At 40.0% G+C, this 22,934-nt stretch overlaps 1 protein-coding gene across 1 annotated transcript; it reads left to right on the top strand.

The window, feature by feature from the left end:
• The first annotated feature begins 3,133 nt into the window (after positions 1-3,133).
• LOC131820990 (endogenous retrovirus group K member 25 Env polyprotein-like) lies at positions 3,134-4,402 on the top strand. Its single transcript, XM_059156808.1, has one exon. The coding sequence runs from the start codon at positions 3,134-3,136 to the stop codon at positions 4,400-4,402; it is 1,269 nt and encodes a 422-aa protein (XP_059012791.1).
• The last annotated feature ends 18,532 nt before the right edge of the window (positions 4,403-22,934 follow it).

The following is a 22,934-nucleotide window of genomic DNA, read 5'->3' as shown; positions in this document are numbered from 1 at the left end:
CTTTTCCTTTACGCTCATTCCAGGGCTTTTCAAGGAGTATGGTCTTATTGGAACACTTGCATGTCAATTGCTCAGGCTGTAATCCTCTAGCCCGTGGCTACTCTACGGGGAGGAAAACATCTGCCTTTTGGCTGTAAGCTAGTACCCTGGCCGGAATGGCAATAAGACCCAGAAACTTGATGGCCTCTCTTTGTTCCTGTTCTTATAGAAAGTTGTCTCTCTTGGGCACGGGACAGCCACCTAAGTCACCAGGACGGCTACCAATCTCAAGACTCCCATGTGAAGTTTCCTCCTGATTGATCTAATGTGATCCCCTCCACATCCTGGTCTAGCCACTTCTGGCCGCAAGACCTCCACTGGGAGCCGGCCGAAACCAGTACCCGATTGAATTAAAACGCAACCGGGGACCATTTCCTAGGGAAGTTGGCTGTAAGGACCACATGTGCTGGAATGTCGCTTAGACCATGATGGATTTCAGTCTTTACTGTTTCTCGTCAGTGTCGTCTACAAACCACTTAAAGCTATAAAATTAGGTAATTGCCAAACTTTTCTAGTATTTCCATGGGTTAAAATGGCAAAACACTATCCAGTCTTCAGGACAGACAATGAACATGGCATGGCACAACATTTTGGTCCATTCACCAGGCACCCATCAGCAGCCTAGGATGCAATGGGGAAATAAAGGGACGCCGGCACCCCTCCAGGGCCTTTTATGGCAGGAATGTCCTCCCAGGGAAGGCAGGATAATGATCAATAGCGATATCTTGAGGGATGTCTCTGGTCGCTTTTGACACACAGGAACCTCTGACATATCCTGCGTGGGATGCTACCCAGGAGTCAGGGGGGATTTGATAATGGACCTTCTTTACTTTTCTGGAAACATGGCCTCAATAGGCTTCCTCAGTTCCCAAGGACTCTACCTTGGGATGCCTTTTAACCCACTGGAAATAATTTGGATTGCAAAACTTAGGAAAGGACTAAACTCCTGTAACACTGCATGGCCTCAATGGGATCTATCAGTTAGATCTCCTCTTCAGGAAGCAGGGCAAATGGACCTAAGATACCTTCACCGCTCATACCTAGGCCTTCATTGCTCTGCACCAGGACCCCAAGTAAGGGGCTTTTGCGGAATGTGTTTGCCCAAATGAGTCAGCTAGTAAACTTTCTTCTGACATATTGGATGGTAATTACGTAAATAAGCCTTCTTCTAGTAAACCCAGGTTGCTGGGCCATCCCTAGCAAAGGGGACTCTGGCGTTATTCTTGTTTCTCCTAATAGATGTGGGGGCTTTTCCCTCACTCACTTCCCGTGTTAATGGCTATAACTGGAGCCAACTGGGGTTAGTCTAACTCGAGACAGAGACCATAAGGAATATTCCCAAGCAGCTACCGAAACTCTCTTTGTTTCGGGGAAGTTTCCCTGTGTTCTCTGGCCGACTTGGACTACTTAACCCCTCCCCCCTTGCTGGTGGGAAAGCATGGCGTCTGCTCCTCTGTTGGGGCTTATGAGCTCCAAAACCGGGAATCCTTTCTCTGCCTCCTGGCAGCACTTTGTTTCTTCTGTTTCCCCCTTCTCCTGTTTCTGTGCACCAGCGTGCGTGCAGCCTGCATGACTAGCCTCTAGATCATGCACCATGGCTCCTTCTCTCTTCACTGTCAAGGAGCAAGAAGAACACCCCCTAATTGGATTTTACAAAAATACACCCCTCATATGGCCTAAATCCTGCCGATTAGAGCCATTGGTTGATGCCCTCACGGTGTTTACAGATGATAGTAAATCTGGAACTGGTGCCTACGTGGTAGAAGGAGAGGTAATTCCAGTTGTTGTGCCATCAACCTCAGCTCAAAGAACAGAATTGTTGGTAATTATATGTGTTTTACACAGGTTTCAAAATCAGCCCATCAATATTATTTCAGACAGTAAATATGCAGTTGTAGCTACCAGATCTGTTGAGACTGCCATTATCTCAGCCAGTCAATCAGAAATTTCCTCCCTGCTGATTGAATTGCAAAACCTCATTCTTTCTCGTGGTGCCCCTTTTTATATCGGACATCTTAGAGCACACTCAGACCTCCCAGGGCCTATAACTGAAGGGAACCATATAGCTGACATGGCCGCACACTTTCTTGTCTGTAGCGCCTTGGAGGATGCGAGAACTTATCATAAAAGGTGGCATGTCAATGCCCAAACTTTAAAAATGCGCTTTAACATCTCAAGAGCTAATGCACGAGACATCATGAAGTCTTATGGTAATTGTGTAACACATTTGCCTATGCCCTCCCTAGGGGTAAATCCCAAAGGGCTCTTACCTAACCATCTATGGCAAATGGATGTAACACATGTCCCTTCCTTCGGACAACAAAGATACGTCCATTTAAGTGTAGACACTTGCTCGGGGATTATTAGCGCGACCCCCTTACGAGGGGAAAATGTCAAAAATGTGATATCCCATTGCCTGCGCAGCTTTGCCTGCTGGGGAATACCAAAACATTTAAAAACAAACAATGCCCCTGCTTATACTTCTGCAAGCTTTCGCAGCTTTATGGCCTGCTACAATATCCAACATGTTACAGGTATACCATATAATCCCCGAGGCCAGGGCATAATGGAACACACGCACCTGACCTTTAAAACTACCTTGCAAAGAATAAAAAAGGGGGAATTAAAGAAGAGTATTGTACACCCAATGACCTCACCAATTTGGTTACCTTTATTTTAAATTTTCTCACGGTTGACAAAAACGGCACTTCGGCCGCGGAACGTCATTGGGGCCAACAGAAAATGCAGCAGTCAATGGTGAAATGGAAAGATGTCCTTACTGGCTTATGGAAGGGACCTGACCCGGTGCTTAGGTGGCACCGAGGTTCCCTCTGTGTTTTCCCACAGGATGTGCCTGCTCCACTCTGGGTGCTGGAACGCCTCACCAGGCTGGTGGCCGTGGAACCTGTGGAGGATGCTGGTGATGATGATGATAGCGACGACGACTGTCCTGCAGCCTGTTCCCATGAAGGCGGAGCCAGTTCAACTGTGGCCGAGACAAGAGACTGCCCAGCTTCAGCCCCTTTTTCAAATAGCTCAGCATAGAGTGCATTTTTCTCACCCGAACTCATGTTTGCTACTGATGCTTATCTTAATGCAACAGGTGTTGGCAGCCCAGGGCTCATTATATTGGGCATACGTCCCCGATCCACCCCTGTTACAGCCCGTAGGTTGGGATGTGAGTTCTATTCCTGTATATGTTAATGATACTGTCTTGCTAGGCCCTCCCTCTTCTGTTCATCTCCGACCACAGCAGGCTGCCATATCTTATAAGGGTTATTCTGATCTATACCCCATATGCTTTGCTATGCAGCGCACAATACCACACTGTTTGAACGTTTCCCTACGAGCCAGTTACGGTGACGTGCGTATAGCTGGCCTGGACACTACCTATAGCACCATAGTGACTTCTGGTATAGCCCCACGGGACATTCCGCTTTGTGCAACTAACTTAAGTGAAGCTAAGGGGATTGGAGTACCTTGGAGGCTCTGCCAAGGACAGATGGCCACCAAGTACTTGCTAGAGGATGGATTTGAGCTGTGGGATTGGGGACCTGTAATACCTTCTGGATGTCCTGAATGCCGACCGAAAATACCCCCCATTCTCACTCCCCAACGTGGCTATCCGATACGAACTGAGATTTGGAAGCTCATGGCTGCCTTTGGGGGCGCCCTCCGCTACATTCTACAGGCCAGCAACACTAAGACCTTATTTGAGTATGAAATTTTCAGACAAGCGTTTGGATATCCCCAAGCTTGCGTGCCCCATCCGTTCATGCTAGTTGTAGGAAACCTTACAGTAAATAGGGAAAAGGCCACTTATCATTTTTCTTGTTATAATTGTACTCTAACAAACTGTATTCGAGGAGTACCGCCAGGCAATGGAGTATTAATGGTAAAACAGCCTCCATTTATCATGATCCCAGTTAATATCTCCAAACCATGGTATTCTAATCCCGGCTTAGAGCTGTGGGAGCGTGTGCAAACTGCCCTAAGCCGGCCTCGGCGAGAGATAGGGTTGTTGGTGCTCGGAATAGTCTCGTTAATAACCTTAATTGCGACAGCCGTAACGGCGTCGGTATCTCTTGCTCAAGCAGTGCATACTGCGGATACGGTGGATCAGCTTGCATATAATACATCGATGGTGATGGGGACTCAAGAAGATATAGATAAAAGGATTGAAACCCGGTTAAATGCAGTATATGACACTGTTAGATTTCTAGGGGAAGAAATTCAAAGTTTAAAATTACGCACCAAAATCCGGTGCCATAGTGATTACCACTGGATTTGTGTAACTCCTAAAGAGTATAATATCTCTGAGACCTCCTGGAATCGAGTGCAGCGCCATCTTGAGGGGATATGATCGAACTCTAATCTATCCCTTGATTTGTTGCGACTACATCAAGAAATTATAGAAATAGGAGAAACTCCTCATGCTAAGCTAACTGTTGCTCAGCTTGCTGAAAACTTTGTAAACTCCTTGTTTTCTCACTTCCCTTCCCTGACGCATGCTTGGTATGTCGTAGGAACTATTATAGGAGTGTTAGTGGTAATTGTTCTTTTCATGTGCTTCTTGCCCTGTGCAATTAAAATCATACTCGCAGAGGTTTATAAGTTAAGAGCCATTATATGTAACCATCAGCTAATCAACCGCAGTAAGCTCAGAGAGCGGCCTTAAACGCCGCTCAAGTATCTCTTGGCTCCTCCTCCTTAAGCTGTTATGACAATCAATCTCTTTCCTCAAAACTAGGCAGGCATAAGAGCCTTGATGATTCCGGCTCAAATACTCCTTCTAAAATGCATCTGCAGAATTGTATGATAACAACGGCTACAGCAGCGGGCTTAGGTCTAAGCCATGATGGCTCTAGAGGCTGGTACCTCCCCCCAGATATGGCTAGTACGCTGGGTCGGTAGCCAAAGACGGGTAAGACTGATCCCTCACCATAGCAACCTAAGACAGGGGCTCCTCGGCCAGGGGGAGTACCTGATGACGGGTAAGCATGTGTGCTGAGGATTGACAACCTAAGACAGGCACGATCCCTGCCATATACAAAATAAAAAAGGGGGAACTGTGGGGAGCCATCCAGCAGATGCAAGGAGTCACTTAGATGGATGTGCCCGTGGATTGAGGAAATGAGGATGATTGGTTGAGGAGAATGTGGGCGCGCTCGTGATCAGCGCGTGAACAGCACTAGGAGCCAAAAGATATATGCATGATCACTGCTAGAGAACAAAAGAATCCTGCACGGTTACATAAGAGCGCACGAGGGCACTGCATGCACGGCATTCTGATTGGGCAGGAAGGGGGACGTACACACGTGAATATATACTGCTGTAAGTGCTTGGTGCGGCGCGGCCGCCATTAGCATTAGTACATTAGCATTAGTAATAAAAGAAGTTTGCCACTCACCTCGTCTGCGGGTCGTTCTTGCGGGCCGAGAGCGACAGGTGATGAAGTATAAAACTTCAGTATCACCCAGTTTTACTCTTTATCTTTGAAAAAAAACCATATTTTTATTTTTTAGTACAAGTTCTCTTGAGCTAAATAACATACCAGAAAATGCTGTTATAACATGACTTCTAAAGCACAGATATTATCATGGGCAAGTCGTTCCCCTGAAACTTGAAGGGCCTGAAATAAACAGCTGATTAACAGATACCCTGTTTCTAATAACAGTACCACAAACAGTGTCAGTTATTTACCTTTTTTTTTTTTTAAAGGAATGATCACCTGCAATGAAGCAATATTGCCATCTTTTGAACACTTGGAACATTTTGCACATATTTCTCAGATTGCAGGACTCAAATGGGGCTTATAATTTAATGGATTGATTACAGCAGAATTCTTTTGGAAGATGTTTTATTGTATTTATTTTTTTGGAAGCTATTTTAAAAGAAATCCAAACATTTGATACATGTTGAACACAGAAGGTACTGAAGATATTGAGGGAAATGCTTAAAAAATCCTGCCTCCCTCATTCATCTTCCTCCATTTCTTATCACATGTAAAATGAATGTATCTCCAAAGATTTTTAAGAAAATAGTAGGATAATTTAAACAGAGTGACTCTTTGAGGAGCATGGCAAAATGCAGGATGTTGCTGCAAAGGCTCTACCAACACTAAATTCTAGGGTCAAAAATCTAACTCTGACCATTCGTGGTAAGGACAAATTTCTTTATCCACATTACATAATTTTAGGACCTCTAGATATTCAATCAAGATTATCCAAAAGCATTCAATTCAATTCTTACCCAGCTTCACCTACCATTTCTTTAGCCCCAGGGGTACAGGTCTGTGAATCGCCAGGTTTACACACTTCACAGCACTCACCATAGCACATACCTTCCCCAATGTCTATAACCCCACCACCTTTTCCTTATCTCCCTCCCCCCAGCAACCTTCTGTTTTGTGAGATTAAGAGTCTCTTATGGTTTATCTTCCTTCCAATCCCATCTTGTTTCATTTATTCCTTTCCTACCATTTCTTGAAGCAACATATCTACTTGGTTCTAGAATAAGAATAATTTGTATTTTAATGGCATTTATTGTTTGGGCAGTTTTTCTTTCTGATTTTGTTTTAAAGAAGGGAAACTTGGGAGGTCGGGAGAGGGTGGTTGGGGTTATGGACATTGCGGGGTGTGTGTGCTGTGGTGAGTGCTGTGAAGTGTGTAAACCTGGCAATTCACAGACCTGTACCCTTGGGGCTAAAAATACATTATATGTTTATAAAAAATTTTTTTAAAAAGGGGAAACTTGTTTACAATTCTTAAAAGAAAGCTTTTAAAAATAATTTTCACCAGCAGAGGGAGCTAAATTTCAGAAAATAATTTATTTCTCAATATTAAAATTATAAAGCCTTCAATTCTGAGGTTATATAAAAATATTAGCAGTGATAGTCACATATAATTTTAATCTGAGTAATACAAATCTCTTTAATGCAATGAACCAATTTCTTAAGCTCTGTTTTAGCCCATTTTGTTTCTTTTTTCCCTTTTTCAACTTTGTAATTAAATTTCAGTTAGTTAACATACAGTATACTATTAACTTCAGGTGTAGAATATAGGTATTCATCACTTACATACAATTCTCAGTGCACATCACAATAACTTCTGTCTTCTTCAATACCCAACACCCATTTAACCCATTCCATTGCCCACCTCCCTCCAATAACTGTTTGTTCTCTATAGTTGAGAGTTGGCTTTCTAGTTTGCCATTCTTAATTTTTTGACCTCTATATTATCTGTTTTGTTTATTGAATTGCACATGAGTGAAATCATATAGTATTTGTCTTTCTCTGATTTATTTCACTTAGTGTGATACTCAAACTCCATCTACATCATTGCAAACAGCAAGATTTCATTCTTATTGCTGAATAATATACCATTGTGTGTGTTTGGAGGATGTCTATCTCTACATATAGATAGACACATACACATACAGATATCTATTTATATACATATAGAGACTGACACACAAACATACAAATTTTTATTAATTTAAGAGAAGAAGAGAGCATGAGAGCATTCCCATGGGGGAAAGGGCAGAGGGAAAGGGAGAGAATTTTAAACAGACTCCTTGTTGAGCACAGAGTCTGACATAGAGCTTGATCTCATGACTCTGAGATCATAACCTGAACTGAAATCAAGAGTTGGACGCTTAACCAACCGAGCCATCTAGGAGCCACTATATACCATATCTTTATTCATTCATCAGTTGATGGATATTTGGGCTTTTTCCATAATTTGGCTATTGTTGATAATGCTGCTGTAAAGATAGGGATGCATGGATCCTTTTGATTCAGTATTTTTGTATCCTTTGGGTAAACACCTAGTAGTAAAATTGCTGGGTTGTAGGGTAATTCTCCTTTTAACCTCTTGAAGAATCTCCATACTATTTTCCAAAGTGGCCTCACTAGTTTGTATTCTCAGCTATAGTGTAAAAGTGTTGCCCTTTATTTGCATCCTTCTTAATGCCCATTGTTAACTGTGTTCTTAATTTTAGCTCTTCTGACTTGGGTGAGATGATATCTCATTGTAGTTTTAATTTGTATTTCCCTCATGATGAGGGATGTTTAGCATCTTTTCATGTGTCTGTTAGTCTTTGGAAAAACATTTATTCATGTTTTCTGCCCATTTTTAAACTACACTATTTGTTTCTTGGGTGCTGAGCTTTGTAAGTCCTTTACATATTTTGGATATTAACCCTTTATCAGATATGTCATTTGCAAATATATTCTCCCATTCCAAAGGTTGCCTTTTAGTTTTGTTAGTTGTTTCCTTTGCTGTGCAGAAGCTTTTAATCTTAATCATGTCTCAACAGTTTATTATTATTGCTGTTTCCCTTATCTCAGGAGACCAATTCAGAAGTTGCTACAGGCAATGCCAAAGAGGTTATTGTTTGTGTTCTCTTCTAGGATTTTGATGGATTCCTGTCTCATATTTAGGTCTTTCATCCATTTTGAATTTTTGTGTGTGTGCATGACATAAGAAATTGGTCCTTTTTCATTCATTTGCATGTTGCTGTCCAGTTTTCCCAACACTGTTTAAGAGACATTTTCCCATTCAATATTCCTTTATACTTTGTCAAATATTAGTTGACTGTATAGTTCTGGGTCCATTTCTGGGTTTTCTGTTCTGTTCCATTAATCTATATATCTGTTTTTGTGACAGTACTATACTGGCTTGATCACAACAACTTTGTAATATAACACGAAGTTCAAAATTTTGATGCCTCTAGCATTGCATTTTTTTCTAAGATTTCTTTGGATATTTGGGGTCTTTTATGGTACTATACAAATTTTAGGTTTGTGTGCTCTAGCTCTGTGAAAAAATGCTGGTGGTATTTTGAGAGGGATTGCATTTTCTGTGTAGATTACCTTAGGTAGTATAGACATTTTAACAATATTTGTTCTTCCAATCCAAAAGCATGGAATATTTTTCCATTTCTTTGTGTCATGTTCAATTTATTTCATAAGTGTTTTATAGATTTCAGAGTACAGTTCTTTTACCTCTTTGGTTAGGCTTATTCCTAGATATCTTTAGTTTTTAGTGCAATTGTAAATGGGATGGATTTCTTGATTTCTCTTTTGGCTGCTTCATTTTTGGTGTATAAAAGAGCAGCATATTTCTCTATGTTGATTTTGTATCCCAAGACATTACTTTGTTCATGTATCAGTTCTAGCAGTATTTTGATGGTGTATTTTGGTTGTCTATAGAGTATCATGCCATCTTAAAATAAAGACTGTTTGACTTCTTATTTGCTGAACTGGATGCCTTTTATTATTATTATTATTTTTTGTTTTTTTTTTAGCATTCTCCTTGGCTTTTATTTCTTTTTTTAATGTTATGTTAGTCACCATAGAGTACATCATAAGTTTTTTTTTTCCATTATGAATTCAGTGTACTCTTTTTTTAAAATTTTTCTTTTTAATAAACATATATTTTTATCCCCAGGGGTACAGGTCTGTGAATCACCAGGTTTACACACTTCACAGCACTCACCAAAGCACATACCCTCCCCAATGTCCATAATCCCACCCACTTCTCCCAAACACCCTCCCCCCAGCAACCCTCAGTTTGTTTTGTGAGATTAAGAGTCACTTATGGTTTGTCTCCCTCCCAATCCCATCTTGTTTCATTGATTCTTCTCCTACCCACTTAAGCCCCCATGTTGCATCACCACTTCCTCATATCATGGAGATCATATGATAGTTGTCTTTCTCTGCTTGACTTATTTCGCTAAGCATGATACGCTCTAGTTCCATCCATGTTGTTGCAAATGGCAAGATTTCATTTCTTTGGATGGCTACATAGTATTCCATTGTGTATATATACCACATCTTCTTGATCCATTCATCTGTTGATGGACATCTAGGTTCTTTCCATAGTTTGGCTATTGTGGACATTGCTGCTATAAACATTTGGGTGCACGTGCCCCTTTGGATCACTACGTTTGTATCTTTAGGGTAAATACCCAATAGTGCAACTGCTGGGTCATAGGGCAGTTCTATTTTCAACATTTTGAGGAACCTCCATGCTGTTTTCCAGAGCGGCTGCACCAGCTTGCATTCCCACCAACAGTGTAGGAGGGTTCCCGTTTCTCTGCATCCTCGCCAGCATCTGTCATTTCCTGACTTGTTTATTTTAGCCATTCTGATTGGTGTGAGGGGATATCTCATTGTGGTTTTGATTTGTATTTCCCTGATACCGAGTGATATGGAGCACTTTTTCATGTGTCTGTTGGCCATCTGGATGTCTTCTTTGCAGAAATGTCTGTTCATGTCCTCTGCCCATTTCTTGATTGGATTATTTGTTCTTTGGGTGTTGAGTTTGCTAAGTTCTTTATAGATTCTGGACACTAGTCCTTTATCTGATATGTCGTTTGCAAATATCTTCTCCCATTCTGTCAGTTGTCTTTTGGTTTTGTTAACTGTTTCCTTTGCTGTGCAAAAGCTTTTGATCTTGATGAAATCCCAATAGTTCATTTTTGCCCTTGCTTCCCTTGCCTTTGGCGTTGTTCCTAGGAAGATGGTGCTGCGGCTGAGGTCGAAGAGGTTGCTGCCTGTGTTCTCCTCAGGGATTTTGATGGATTCCTTTCGCACATTGAGGTCCTTCATCTATTTTGAGTCTATTTTTGTGTGTGGTCCAATTTCATTTTTCTGCATGTGGCTGTCCAATGTTCCCAGCACTATTTATTGAAGAGGCTGTCTTTTTTCCATTGGACATTCTTTCCTGCTTTGTCGAAGATTAGTTGACCGTAGAGTTGAGCATCTATTTCTGGGCTCTCTATTCTGTTCCATTGATCTATGTGTCTGTTTTTGTGCCAGTACCATGCTGTCTTGATGATGACAGCTTTGTAATAGAGCTTGAAGTCCGGAATTGTGATGCCACCAACGTTGGCTTTCTTTTTCAATATCCCTTTGGCTATTCGAGGTCTTTTCTGGTTCCATATAAATTTTAGAATTATTTGTTCCATTTCTTTGAAAAAGATGGATGGTACTTTGATAGGAATTGCAGTAAATGTGTAGATTGCTTTAGGTATCATAGAAATTTTCACAATATTTATTCTTCCAATCCAGGAGCATGGAACATTTTTCCATTTCTTTGTGTCTTCCTCAATTTCTTTCATGAGTACTTTATAGTTTTCTGAGTATAGATTCTGTGCCTCTTTGGTTAGGTTTATTCCTAGGTATCTTATGGTTATGGGTGCAATTGTAAATGGGATTGACTCCTTAATTTCTCTTTCTTCTGTCTTGCTGTTGGTGTAGAGAAATGCAACCGATTTCTGTGCATTGATTTTATATCCTGACACTTTACTGAATTCCTGTATAAGTTCTAGCAGTTTTGGAGTGGAGTCTTTTGGGTTTTCCACATATAGTATCATATCATCTGCAAAGAGTGATGATTTGACTTCTTCTTTGCCGATTTGGATGCCTTTAATTTCCTTTTGTTGTCTGATTGCTGAGGCTAGGACCTCTAGTACTATGTTGAATAGCAGTGGTGATAATGGACATCCCTGCCATGTTCCTGACCTTAGTGGAAAACCTTTCAGTTTTTCTCCATTGAGAATGATATTTGCGGTGGGTTTTTCATAGATGGCTTTGATGATATTGAGGTATGTGCCCTCTATCCCTACACTTTGAAGAGTTTTGATCAGGAAGGGATGCTGTACTTTGTCAAATGCTTTTTCAGCATCTATTGAGAGTATCATATGGTTCTTTTTCTTTCTTTTATTGATGTGTTGTATCACACTGACTGATTTGCGGATGTTGAACCAACCTTGCAGCCCTGGAATAAATCCCACTTGGTCGTGGTGAATAATGCTTTTAATGTACTGTTGAATCCTATTGGCTAGTATTTTGTTGAGTATTTTCGCATCTGTGTTCATCAGTGATATTGGTCTATAGCTCTCTTTTTTGATGGGATGCTTGTCTGGTTTTGGGATCAAGGTGATGCTGGCCTCATAAAATGAGTTTGGAAGTTTTCCTTCCATTTCTATTTTTTGGAACAGTTTCAGGAGAATAGGAATTAGTTCTTCTTTAAATGTTTGGTAGAATTCCCCCAGGAAGCCGTCTGGCCCTGGCCTTTGTTTGTTTGGAGATTTTTAATGACTGTTTCGATCTCCTTACTCGTTATGGGTCTGTTCAGGCTTTCTACTTCTTCCTGTTTCAGTTGTGGTAGTTTATATGTTTCTAGGAATGCATCCATTTCATCCAGATTGTCAAATTTGTTGGCGTAGAGTTGCTCATAGTATGTTCTTATAATAGTTTGTATTTCTTTGGTGTTAGTTGTGATCTGTCCTCTTTCGTTCATGATTTTATTTATTTCAGTCCTTTCTCTTTTCTTTTTGATAAGTCGGGCCAGGGGTTTATCAATTTTACTAATTCTTTCAAAGAACCACCTCCTAGTTTCGTTGATTTGCTCTATTGTCTTTTTGGTTTCTATTTCATTGATTTCTGCTCTGATCGTTATGATTTCTCTTCTCCTGCTAGGCTTAGGGTTTCTTTATTGTTCTTTCTCCAGCTCCTTTAGGTGTAGGTTAGGTTGTGTTCCTGAGACCTCTCTTGTTTCTTGAGAAAGGCTTGTAGCGCTATATATTTTCCTCTCAGGACTGCCTTTGTTGTGTCCCACAGATTTTGAACCATTGTATTTTCATTATCATTTGTTTCCATGATTTTTTTCAATTCTTCTTTAATATCCTGGTTGACCCATTCATTCTTTAGAAGGATGCTGTTTAGTCTCCATATATTTGGGTTCCTTTGAAACTTCCTTTTGTGGTTGAGTTCTTGCTTTAGAGCATTGTCGTCTGAAAATATGCAGGGAATGAGCCCAATCTTTTGATGTCAGTTGAGTCCTGATTGAGGACCGAGGATGTGATCTATTCTGGAGAATGTTCCATGTGCACTAGAGAAGAATGTGTATTCTGTTGCTTTGGGATGAAATGTTCTGAATATATCTGTGATGTCCATCTGGTCCAGTGTGTCGTTTAAGGCCTTTATTTCCTTGCTGATCTTTTGCTTGGATGATCTGTCCATTTGAGTGAGGGGAGTGTTAAAGTCCCCTACTATTAGTGTATTATTGTTGATGTGTTTCTTTGATTTTGTTATTAATTGGTTTATATAGTTGGCTGCTCCCACGTTGGGGGCATAGATATTTAAAATTGTTAAATCTTCTTGTTGGACAGACCCTTTGAGTATGATATAGTGTCCTTCCTCATCTCTTATTATAGTCTTTGGCTTAAAATCTAATTGATCTGATATAAGGATTGCCACTCCTGCTTTCTTCTGATGTCCATTAGCATGGTAAATTCTTTTCCACCCCCTCACTTTAAATCTGGAGGTGTCTTCGGGCTTAAAATGAGTTTCTTGGAGGCAACATATAGATGGGTTTTGTTTTTTTATCCATTCTGATACCCTGTGTGTTTTGATTGGGGCATTTAGCCCATTAACATTCAGGGTAACTATTGAGAGATATGAATTTAGTGCCATTGTTTTGCCTGTAAGGTGACTGTTACTGTATATGGTCTCTGTTCCTTTCTGATCTACCACTTGTAGGCTCTCTGTTTGCTTAGAGGACCCCTTTCAAGATTTCCTGTAGAGCTGGTTTGGTGTTTGCAAATTCTTTCAGTTTTTGTCCTGGAAGCTTTTAATCTCTCCTTCTATTTTCAATGATAGCCTAGCTGGATATAGTATTCTTGGCTGCATGTTTTTCTCGTTTAGTGCTCTGAAAATATCATGCCAGCTCTTTCTGGCCTGCCAGGTCTCTGTGGATAAGTCAGCTGCCAATCTAATATTTTTACCATTGTATGTTAGAGACTTCTTTTCCCGGGCTGCTTTCAGGATTTTCTCTTTGTCACCGAGACTTGTAAATTTTACTATTAGGTGATGGGGTGTGGGCCTATTCTTATTGATTTTGAGGGGCATTCTCTGAACCTCCTGAATTTTGATGCTCGTTCCCTTTGCCATATTGGGGAAATTCTCCCCAATAATTCTCTCCAGTATACCTTCTGCTCCCCTCTCTCTTTCTTCTTCTTCTGGAATCCCAATTATTCTAATGTTGTTTCGTCTTATGGTGTCACTTATCTCTCGAATTCTCCCCGCATGGTCCAGTAGCTGTTTGTCCCTCTTTTGCTCAGCTTCTTTATTCTCTGTCATTTGGTCTTCTATATCACTAATTCTTTCTTCTGCCTCCTTTATCCTAGCAGTGAGAGCCTCCATTTTTGATTGCACCTCATTAATAGCTTTTTTTATTTCAACTTGGTTAGATTTTAGTTCTTTTATTTCTCCAGAAAGGGCTTTTATATCTCTCGAGAGGGTTTCTCTAATATCTTCTATGCATTTTTCGAGCCCGGCTAGAACCTTGAGACTTGTCATTCTGAACTCTAGATCTGACATATTACCAATGTCTGTATTGATTAGGTCCTTAGCCTTCGGTACTGCCTCTTGTTCTTTTTTTTGTGTTGAATTTTTCCGTCTTGTCATTTTGTCCAGATAAGAGTATATGAAGGAGCAAGTAAAATACTAAAAGGGTGGCAACAACAACCCCAGGTAAATATGCTTTAACCAAATTAGAAGAGATCCCAAATCGTGAGGGGGAGAAAGGTGATAAAAAGACGTTCAAAAAGGAAGAAAGAAAAAAAAAAGAATGAAGAAAAGAATTAAAAAAAGGAAACAAATAGAAAAATATAAAAAAGAATATATATATATTGGATAAACTAGTTAAAAAACGTTAAAAAAGAAAAAGGTAAAAGTTAAAAAAAAATTTACCAGAAGGCGAGAAAAAAAAAAAAAAACAAAAAATGAAAAAGAAAAAATCAAATTAACTGCAAGACTAAAAAAAATCACAGGGAAAAAGCCATGAGTTCCGTGCTTTGCTTTCTCCTCCTCTGGAATTCTGCTGCTCTCCTTGGTATTGAAACCGCACTCCTTGGTAGGTGAGCTTGGTCTAGGCTGGATTTCTTGTTGATCTTCTGGGGGAGGGGTCTGTTGTAGTGATTATCAAGTGTCTTTGCCCCAGGCGGAATTGCACCACCCTTAACAGGGGCCAGGGTGAGTAATCCGCTGGGGTTTGCTTTCAGGAGCTTTTGTTTCCTGAGCGCTTTCCGTAGAGTTCCGGAGGACAGGAATACAAATGGCGGCCTCCTGGTCTCCGGCCCGGAGGAGCCGAGAGCCCAGGGCCCCACTCCTCAGTGCACCCTCAGAGAACAGCGCCCTGTTACTGGCGTCTGCCTGACCTCCGGCCGCGCTCCGAGCTCACCGAGCCTGCGACCGGTTCAAGGTAACACCGCGCTGTGAGCTTACTGTCGGCTCTATCTCTGTAGCCGGCTTTCCCGTTCCAATACCCACAAGCTCTGCGACACTCAGACACCCCCAATCATTCTGGACCCTCTGGGACCTGAGGCCACGCTGACCTCGCGTGGGCTTCGCCCTGGTTTAGCCTCTGGAGCGATGTCCCTCAGCGGAACAGACTTTTAAATGTCCTGATTTTGTGCTCCGTTGCTCTGCCGCTTGCCGGGATCCGGCCCCTCCCCCCGGGGTCTATCTTCCCGTGGCTTTGGATTTACTTCTCCACCAGTCCTACCTTTCAGAAAGTGGTTGTTTTTCTGTTTCCAGAATTGCTGTTCTTCTTCTCTTCGATCTGCCGATGGATTTTCAGGTGTTTGCAATCTTTAGATAAGCTATCTTGCTGATCTCCGGCTAGCTGAAGTAGTCTCAGCCTGCTCATTCTCCGCCATCTTGACTCCGCCCCCCTTATTATTTTTTTTTCTTGTCTTTTTGTTGTGACTAGGACTTCCAGTAGTTTGTTGAAAAAAAATGGCATTAGTGCACATCCATATCATGTTCCTGACCATAGAGGAAAAGCTCTTAGTTTTTCCCTATTGAGGGTAATATTACTGTTTCTCATATATGACCATTATGATGTTGAGGTATATTCCCTTATACCTACTTTGGTGAGGGTTATTAACATGAATGAATGTTGTACTTTGTCAGGTGTTTTTCTGCATGTATAAAGAGGATCATGTGGTTTTTATCCTTACATTTATTAATGTAGTGTAACACACTGATTTATCTATGAATATTGAATCACACTTGCAGCTGTGAAACAAACCCCACTTAATCATGGTGAATGATTCTTTCAATGTACTATTTGATTTGGTTTGCTAACATTTTCTTGAGAACTTTTACATCCACATTCATCAGTGACATTGACCTCTAAGTCTCATTTTTTTGTGAAGTCTAACTGGTTTTGGAACCAGGGTAGTGCTGCCTTCATAGAAGCATTTGGAAGGTTTTCTTCCATATCAACTTTTTTGGAATACTTTGAAAATAATAGGGATTAACTCTTTTTCAAGTGTTTGGTAACATTTGCCTGTGAAGCCATCTGGTCCTGGACTTTTGTTTGTTGGGAGACTTTTGATTATTGATTTAATTTCTTTGGTGGTTATTGATCTGTTTAAATTTTTAATTTATTCTTATTTAAGTTTTGGTAGTTTATACATTCCTAGGAATGTATCCATTTCTTTCAGATTGCCCTAATTGATGGCATATATTTTTTCATAATATTCTCTTATAATTATTTTTATTTCTGTGGTGGTGGTTGTTATTTCTCCTCTTTCATTTGTGATTTTATTTATTTGGGTCATTTCTCTTTTCTTTTTGATAAGTCTGGCAAGGGGGGTTTATCAGTTTTACTAATTATTTCAATGAACCAGTTACTGGTTTCATTCATCTTTTCTACTGTTTTCTTTTTTTACTATATCATTTATTTTTGTTCTAATCTTTATTATTTCCTTTCTTCTGATGGCTTTAGGCTTCATTTGATTTTCTTTCTCTAGCTCCTTTGGGTGTAAGGTTAAGTTGTTTATTTGATATTTTTCTTGCTACTTGAGAAAGCTATTATATTGCTATTTACTTCCTTCTTATGACTGCTTTTGCTCCATCCTAAAGATTTTGGACAATCATGGTTTCATTTTCATTTGTTTCCATGCATTTTTTAAAAATCTTTAATTTCCTGGTTGACCCATTCATTCCTTAGTACCATGTTGTTTAACCTCCACGTGTTTGTGGTCTTTACAAATTATTTCCTGTGGTTGACGTTCAGTTTCATAGTGTTATTGTTAGAAAATATGCATGGTACAATCTCATTCTTTTTTGTACTTGTGGAGGCCTAATTTGTGACCCAGAATGTGATCTATTCTGGAGAATGTCCCATGTCCACTTGACAAGATTATGTATTCTGCTGCTTTAGGTTGAAATATTCTGAATATATGTTAAGTCAATCTGGCCCAGTATGTCATTCAAAGCTATTGCTTCCTTGAGGATTTCCTACTTAGATGTTGTCCACTGATACAAGTGGGGTATTAAAGTCTCCAATTGTTACTGTATTATTATCAATGAGTTTCCTTGTGTTTGGTATTAATTGCTATATATATTTGGGTGCTCCCAAGTTGGGGGCACATTTACCATTGTTAGATCTTCTTGTTGGATAATTCCCTTTATTACTATGTAGTGCCCTTCTTCAAATATTGTTATAGTCTTTAGTTTAAAATCTAGTTTGTCTGATATAAGTACTGCTTCTCTGGCATTCTTTTGACATCCAACTGCATGACAGATGATTCTCCACCCCCTCACTTTCAATCTGCAGGTGTCTTTAGGTCTAAAATGAGTCTCCTGTAGGCAGCATATAAATGGGTCTTGTTCTTTTATCCATGCTGACACTCTATATCTTTTGACTTTTTAGTCCACTTACATTCAAAGTATTGATAGTTATATATTTAGTGCCAATTTATTACCTGTTTTGTGATTCTTTCTGGAGATTCCCTATGTTCCTTTCTAGTCTATGTCTTTTTTTGGTGTATCTTTCCCAAAGTGTCCTCATAATATTTATGGCAAGACTGGTTTAGTGACCATGAACACCTTTAGCTTGTTTTCTGGAAAGCTCTTTATCTCTCTTATTCTGAAGGATTGCCATGCTGGATAGAGTATTTCTGGCTACAGAATATATCCATTCAGCACATTCATTATATTCTGCTACTCTGGCTTGCCAAATTTCTGTAAAGAGATTGGTTGCTAACTTGATGTGTCTTCCCTTGTAATGTTAGGAACTTCCTTTGTTTTGCTGATTTTAGGATTTTTCTTTTATCAATACATTTTGCAAATTTAATTACAGTATGTCTTGGTGTTGCCCTGCTTTTGTTGATTTTGATGGGGGTTTTCTGTGCCTCTGGGATTTGGGTATCTGTTTATTTTCCCAGGTTAGGAAAGTTTTCAACTGTAATTCCTTCAAATAAACTATCTGCCCTCTTCTCTCTCTTCTTCTCCTGGGACTCCTATGATAGTAACATTTCCATGTTTGATGGATTTATTGAGTTCCCCAAGTCTCGTCTTGTGACCTGTCATTTTCTCTTATTTTTCAGATTCATTGTTTTCCATAATTCTATTGCCTATATCACTTATTCATTCCTCTGCTTCTTCCATCCTGGTGGTTATTACATCTAATTGGTTTCAAATAACACATTACTGCATTTTTCACTTTTGCCTGAGTGTTTTGTTTTCACTCTTTTAAATCTACAGTATGGGTCTTCCTGATATTTTCCATGCCTTCCTTTTTTTTTAAGATTTTATTTATTTGACAGTGAGAGAGAGAGAGTAAGAGAACACAAGCAAGGGGAGTGGGAGAGGGAGAAGCAGGCTTCCTGCTGAGCTGGGAGCCCAATGTGAGCCTCGATCCTAGGACCCTGGGATCATGACCTGAGCTGAAGGCAGATGCTTAATGACTGAGCCACTCAGGTGCTCTCTTCCATACTTTTCTTAAGCCCAGTGATTATGACTGGGGCTTCAAATTCTGTATCAGCATATTACTTATATCTGTTTGGATTAGATCTCTGGCTGTGATCTTTGCTTGTTCTTTTGGGGGGGGTGAATTCCTAAATCTTGAGGTTTTGTCTAGGTCTATTTCTTCTCTGTGTTAGAAAAACCAATTATGTTTCCTGCTTTTATGAGTAGTAGCTTTAGAATAGGTCATATAATGCTCATGGCCTGGAATTCCATAAAGCATTTCTGGTATGTGCTACATGCCCTCTGCTGCTGTGTTTTGGATGCTCTGTGCCTCAGGTTATTCATCTATAGAGGCTCTCCTTCCCTGAAATGGACAGTGTTTGGACCTTGGCCTGAGTGTGATTAGTTTTAACTAGGTTTGTTCTGGTCTGCTTCTTAAATGAGACCTGATGCTATTTCCACTAGAACTGAAGCTCTGCAGAACTGTATGGTCAGTAGACATGGTATAAGGTGGAGGGGTTTGTGCTGTTCTTCTGGAAGGGGCTCATAATGTGGTCCTTAGGCACAGCTGCCTGAGATAAGCAGTACCAGCAGAGCCCAGGAGGGGTCTGACCTGGTGTAAGTAGGTTAGGTAGCCAGTGTTAGTGCTGTGCTGTTTACTAGTTGGTTTATTCTGTGGATTGTGGGAGATAAAGGGTGTCATCACTCTCCTTTGTCTTCAAAGAGTGGTCTCTATGCTTGCTGGTCGAAGGGAAGGCCTCCCAGAACAGTGACTAATTTCCCCTCATGTGTCCTTTGTGTTTCTTAATCACTGTTTTCACACTCTGTCTCTGGGTTGCTTGTCAACCTGGAGAAACACATTGCACTGTGAAATCTATCATAGCCAAGCCTACTGATTTTCAAAACTTCAAACTTTAGGGACTGGTTGTGGTGGGGACCTGAGCTGGTCTTCTTGGGGAGGGTCTTGCTGCACTGGGACTGATGCAGGTTTGATCCAGAACACCAGACTTGCTAGAACACAGGGGTGTGGGATTCAGAGCAAAGCAGTCTAAACAGCCAGTGTCCAGGTTAGCCACCCTCACCTGGTGTCTCTGTCCTATGCTGAGGGGTAGGGAAGTGAAATGGCACTTGCCGGCTCCTTTGTTCCCAGAAGCAATGCCACCTTTCACAGATGCACTCCAAGGAGAGGAACAGTCCACCCATTGTGCCCAAGGCAAACCTCAGATCCCATCTGCACTGTTTGCCTTCTCTCCAGGAACAGGACTGCACCCTCACACCTCTATCCCAGAGATGTCTACAGACCTCTAAAACTCCAGGCTTGGATCCATGCTGGTTGTAAAAACTTACAAAAATCAGTTCCTCTCATTTTTCCAGCCAATGACTGGGGTCATTTTGTGCATCACTGTGCATCATTCCACTCTGTTTCACCTTTCTCCATAACCAGAGCTCCCTCTCCTCCATGGCACCCACTATCTGTTTCTCCCCCAAATCCTGACTCCACATTTCCTATCCTTGATGTGATCTTTTCTAGTCAGTTTGTTCTATCAGTCCTCAGGTTAATTTTTTGGGGGGTATTCAGAATGATTTGATAGTTATGCCTATGGTCCTCCTAGTATGTCACCAACTTAGCTCTCCCTACCAACCACTTTAGTTGTATTTAAAGTGTAATAGAGGGGCGCCTGGGTGGCTCAGTGGGTTAAAGTCTCTGCCTTCAGCTCAGGTCATGATCCCAGGGTCCTGGGATCAAGCCCCGCATCAAGCTCTCTGCTCAGCAGGGAGCCTGCTTCCTCCTCTCTCTCTGCCTGCCTCTCTGCCTACTTGTGATCTCTACCTGTCAAGTAAATAAATAAAATCTTAAAAAAATAAAGTGTAATAGATTTAAATTTTAGATTAGTCATAATTTTTCTTTCTGGTAGTTAATACAAATTTGATATTAAGAATTACTCTTTAAAAATATCTAGAATAACACTGTGTGCCAACTATACTTCAATAAAAAATAATTTAAAAACATCCAGGGATGAATAAAATAATAAAATATAAGGATTGAGATATTTACTACAGTGTAGGAGCTCTCAGGTAATAGAATCTGATTAATAAAACAATCTGTTTTTTTTACTTAGTTATTAAAAATATTTTGGATATAAAGGTGGGAGTTTTATCAAGTATATTTCCCGCTCTATTATTAATGGGGTGTATGATTTTAAACAGTTCACTAACCTTGCTGTTTTGCCTTAGTTTTTCTTGTTCTTTCATTCAGTTCAAAAACATTCCCAAAATACAGAAAATAATAGATCAAATACTTACATGCACTTATATTTTGCTGTTCTTGTATCCAACATAAGATGTCAGGGGACATCTGGACTTTGTGTTTTGGCTGTTGTAGACATTGCTGCTATAGACATTGGTGTGCATGTGTCCCTTCGAATCATTATGTTTGTATCATTTGGATAAATGCCTGGTAGGAAAATTGCTGGGTCACAGTGTAGTTCTATTTTTAACTTTTTGAGGAACCTCCATACTCTTTTCCAAAGTAGCTACACCAGTTTGCATTTCCAAGGGTTTACTTTCTGTGCATCCTCACCAAAATCTATTGTTTCCTGAGTTGTTAATTTTAGCCATTCTGACTGGGGTGAGGTGGTATCTCATTGTGGTTTTGATTTGTATTTCCCTGATGCCAAGGCATGCAGAGCATTTTTTCATGTGTCTGTTAGCCATTTGTAGGTCTTCTTTGGAAATTGTGTCTTCATGCCTTCTGCCCATTTCTTAACTGGATTATTTGTATTTTGGGTGTTGAGTTTGATAAATTATTTATAGATCTTGGATATTAGCCCTTTATCTGTTAAGTCATTTGCAAATATCTTCTCCCATTCTGTAGTTTGCCTTTTAGTTTTGTTGACTTCCTTTGCTGTGCGAAAACTTTTAATCCCGATGAAGCCTCAATAGCTCATTTTTGCTTTTGTTTCCCTTGCCTTTGGAGATGCATCTAGCAAGAAGTTGCTGTGGCTGAGGTAGCAGTGGTTGTTGCCTGTGCTCTCTAGTATTTTGATGGATTTCTATCTCACATTTAGGTATTTCAACCATTTTCAGTTTATCTTGTGTATGGTGTAAGAAAGTAGTCCATTTTCATTCCTCTTCATGTGGCTGTCCTATTTTCCCAAGACCATTTGTTGAAGAGACAGTCTTTTTTTTCATTGTATATTCTTTCTTGCTTTGTTGAAGATTAGTTGACCATAGAGCTGAGGGTATATTTCTGAGTTCTGTATTGTGTTCCATGGATCTATGTGTCTGTTTTTGTGCCAGTACCATACTGTCCTCAATTTGCATTTCCCTGATAAGTGACATTGAGAACAGTTTCATGTGTTTCTTGGACATCTATATATTTTCTTTGGAAAATTGTCTATTTGGATCCTGTGCCCATTTGTCATAAATTAAATGTTTTTCTGTTTTTGCTGTTGTTGTTGTTATTGATTGCATGAGTTCTTTACATATTTTGGATATTAATCCATTATTAGACATACTATTGGCAAATATTTTCTCCTTTTCTACAGGCTTTCATTTTGTTAATGGTTTCCATTGCTGTGCAAAAAAAAAAAATTAGTTTGATGTAGTCGCACTCATTTATTTTTGCTTTTGTTGCTTTTGCTTTTGGTGTCAAATCCAAAAAATCATCACCAAGACTAATGTCAAGGAGCTTATTTCCTATGTTTTCTTGTGCTCAAATTTTTAATCCATTTTGATTAAATTTTTGTGTATGGTGTCAGATAGTGGTCCAGTCTCATTCTTTTGCATGTGGATGTCCAGTTTTCTGAATACTATTTATTAAAGAGACTGTTTTATCCCCATCATATATGCTTTGTCATAAATTAATTTGGTATATGTGCATGGATGTATTTCTGGGCTTTCCCTATTCTGTTACATTGACCTATATGTCTGTTTTCTATGCCAATACCAATCTGTTCTGATTACTACAGTTTTGTAATGTAATTTGAAATCAGGAAGCATTATGTTTCTATCTTTGTTCTTTTTCAAAATTTCTTTGGCTATTTGTGGTCTTTCGTGGTTTAATACAAATTTTAGGATTGTTTGTTCTGGTTAAAATGCCACTGGGATTTTGATATGG

This window comes from Mustela lutreola, chromosome X (genome assembly GCF_030435805.1).
Source record: "Mustela lutreola isolate mMusLut2 chromosome X, mMusLut2.pri, whole genome shotgun sequence".
NCBI classification, from domain to species: Eukaryota; Metazoa; Chordata; class Mammalia; order Carnivora; family Mustelidae; genus Mustela; species Mustela lutreola.
Note: the sequence above shows the minus strand (reverse complement) of the source record. Positions and strands in the feature narration are given on the sequence as shown.

Bases quoted from the DNA above. Each gene is read 5' to 3' on its own strand.
- LOC131820990 (XM_059156808.1), top strand. From the start codon at position 3,134: ATGCAACAGGTGTTGGCAGCCCAGGGCTCATTATATTGGGCATACGTC.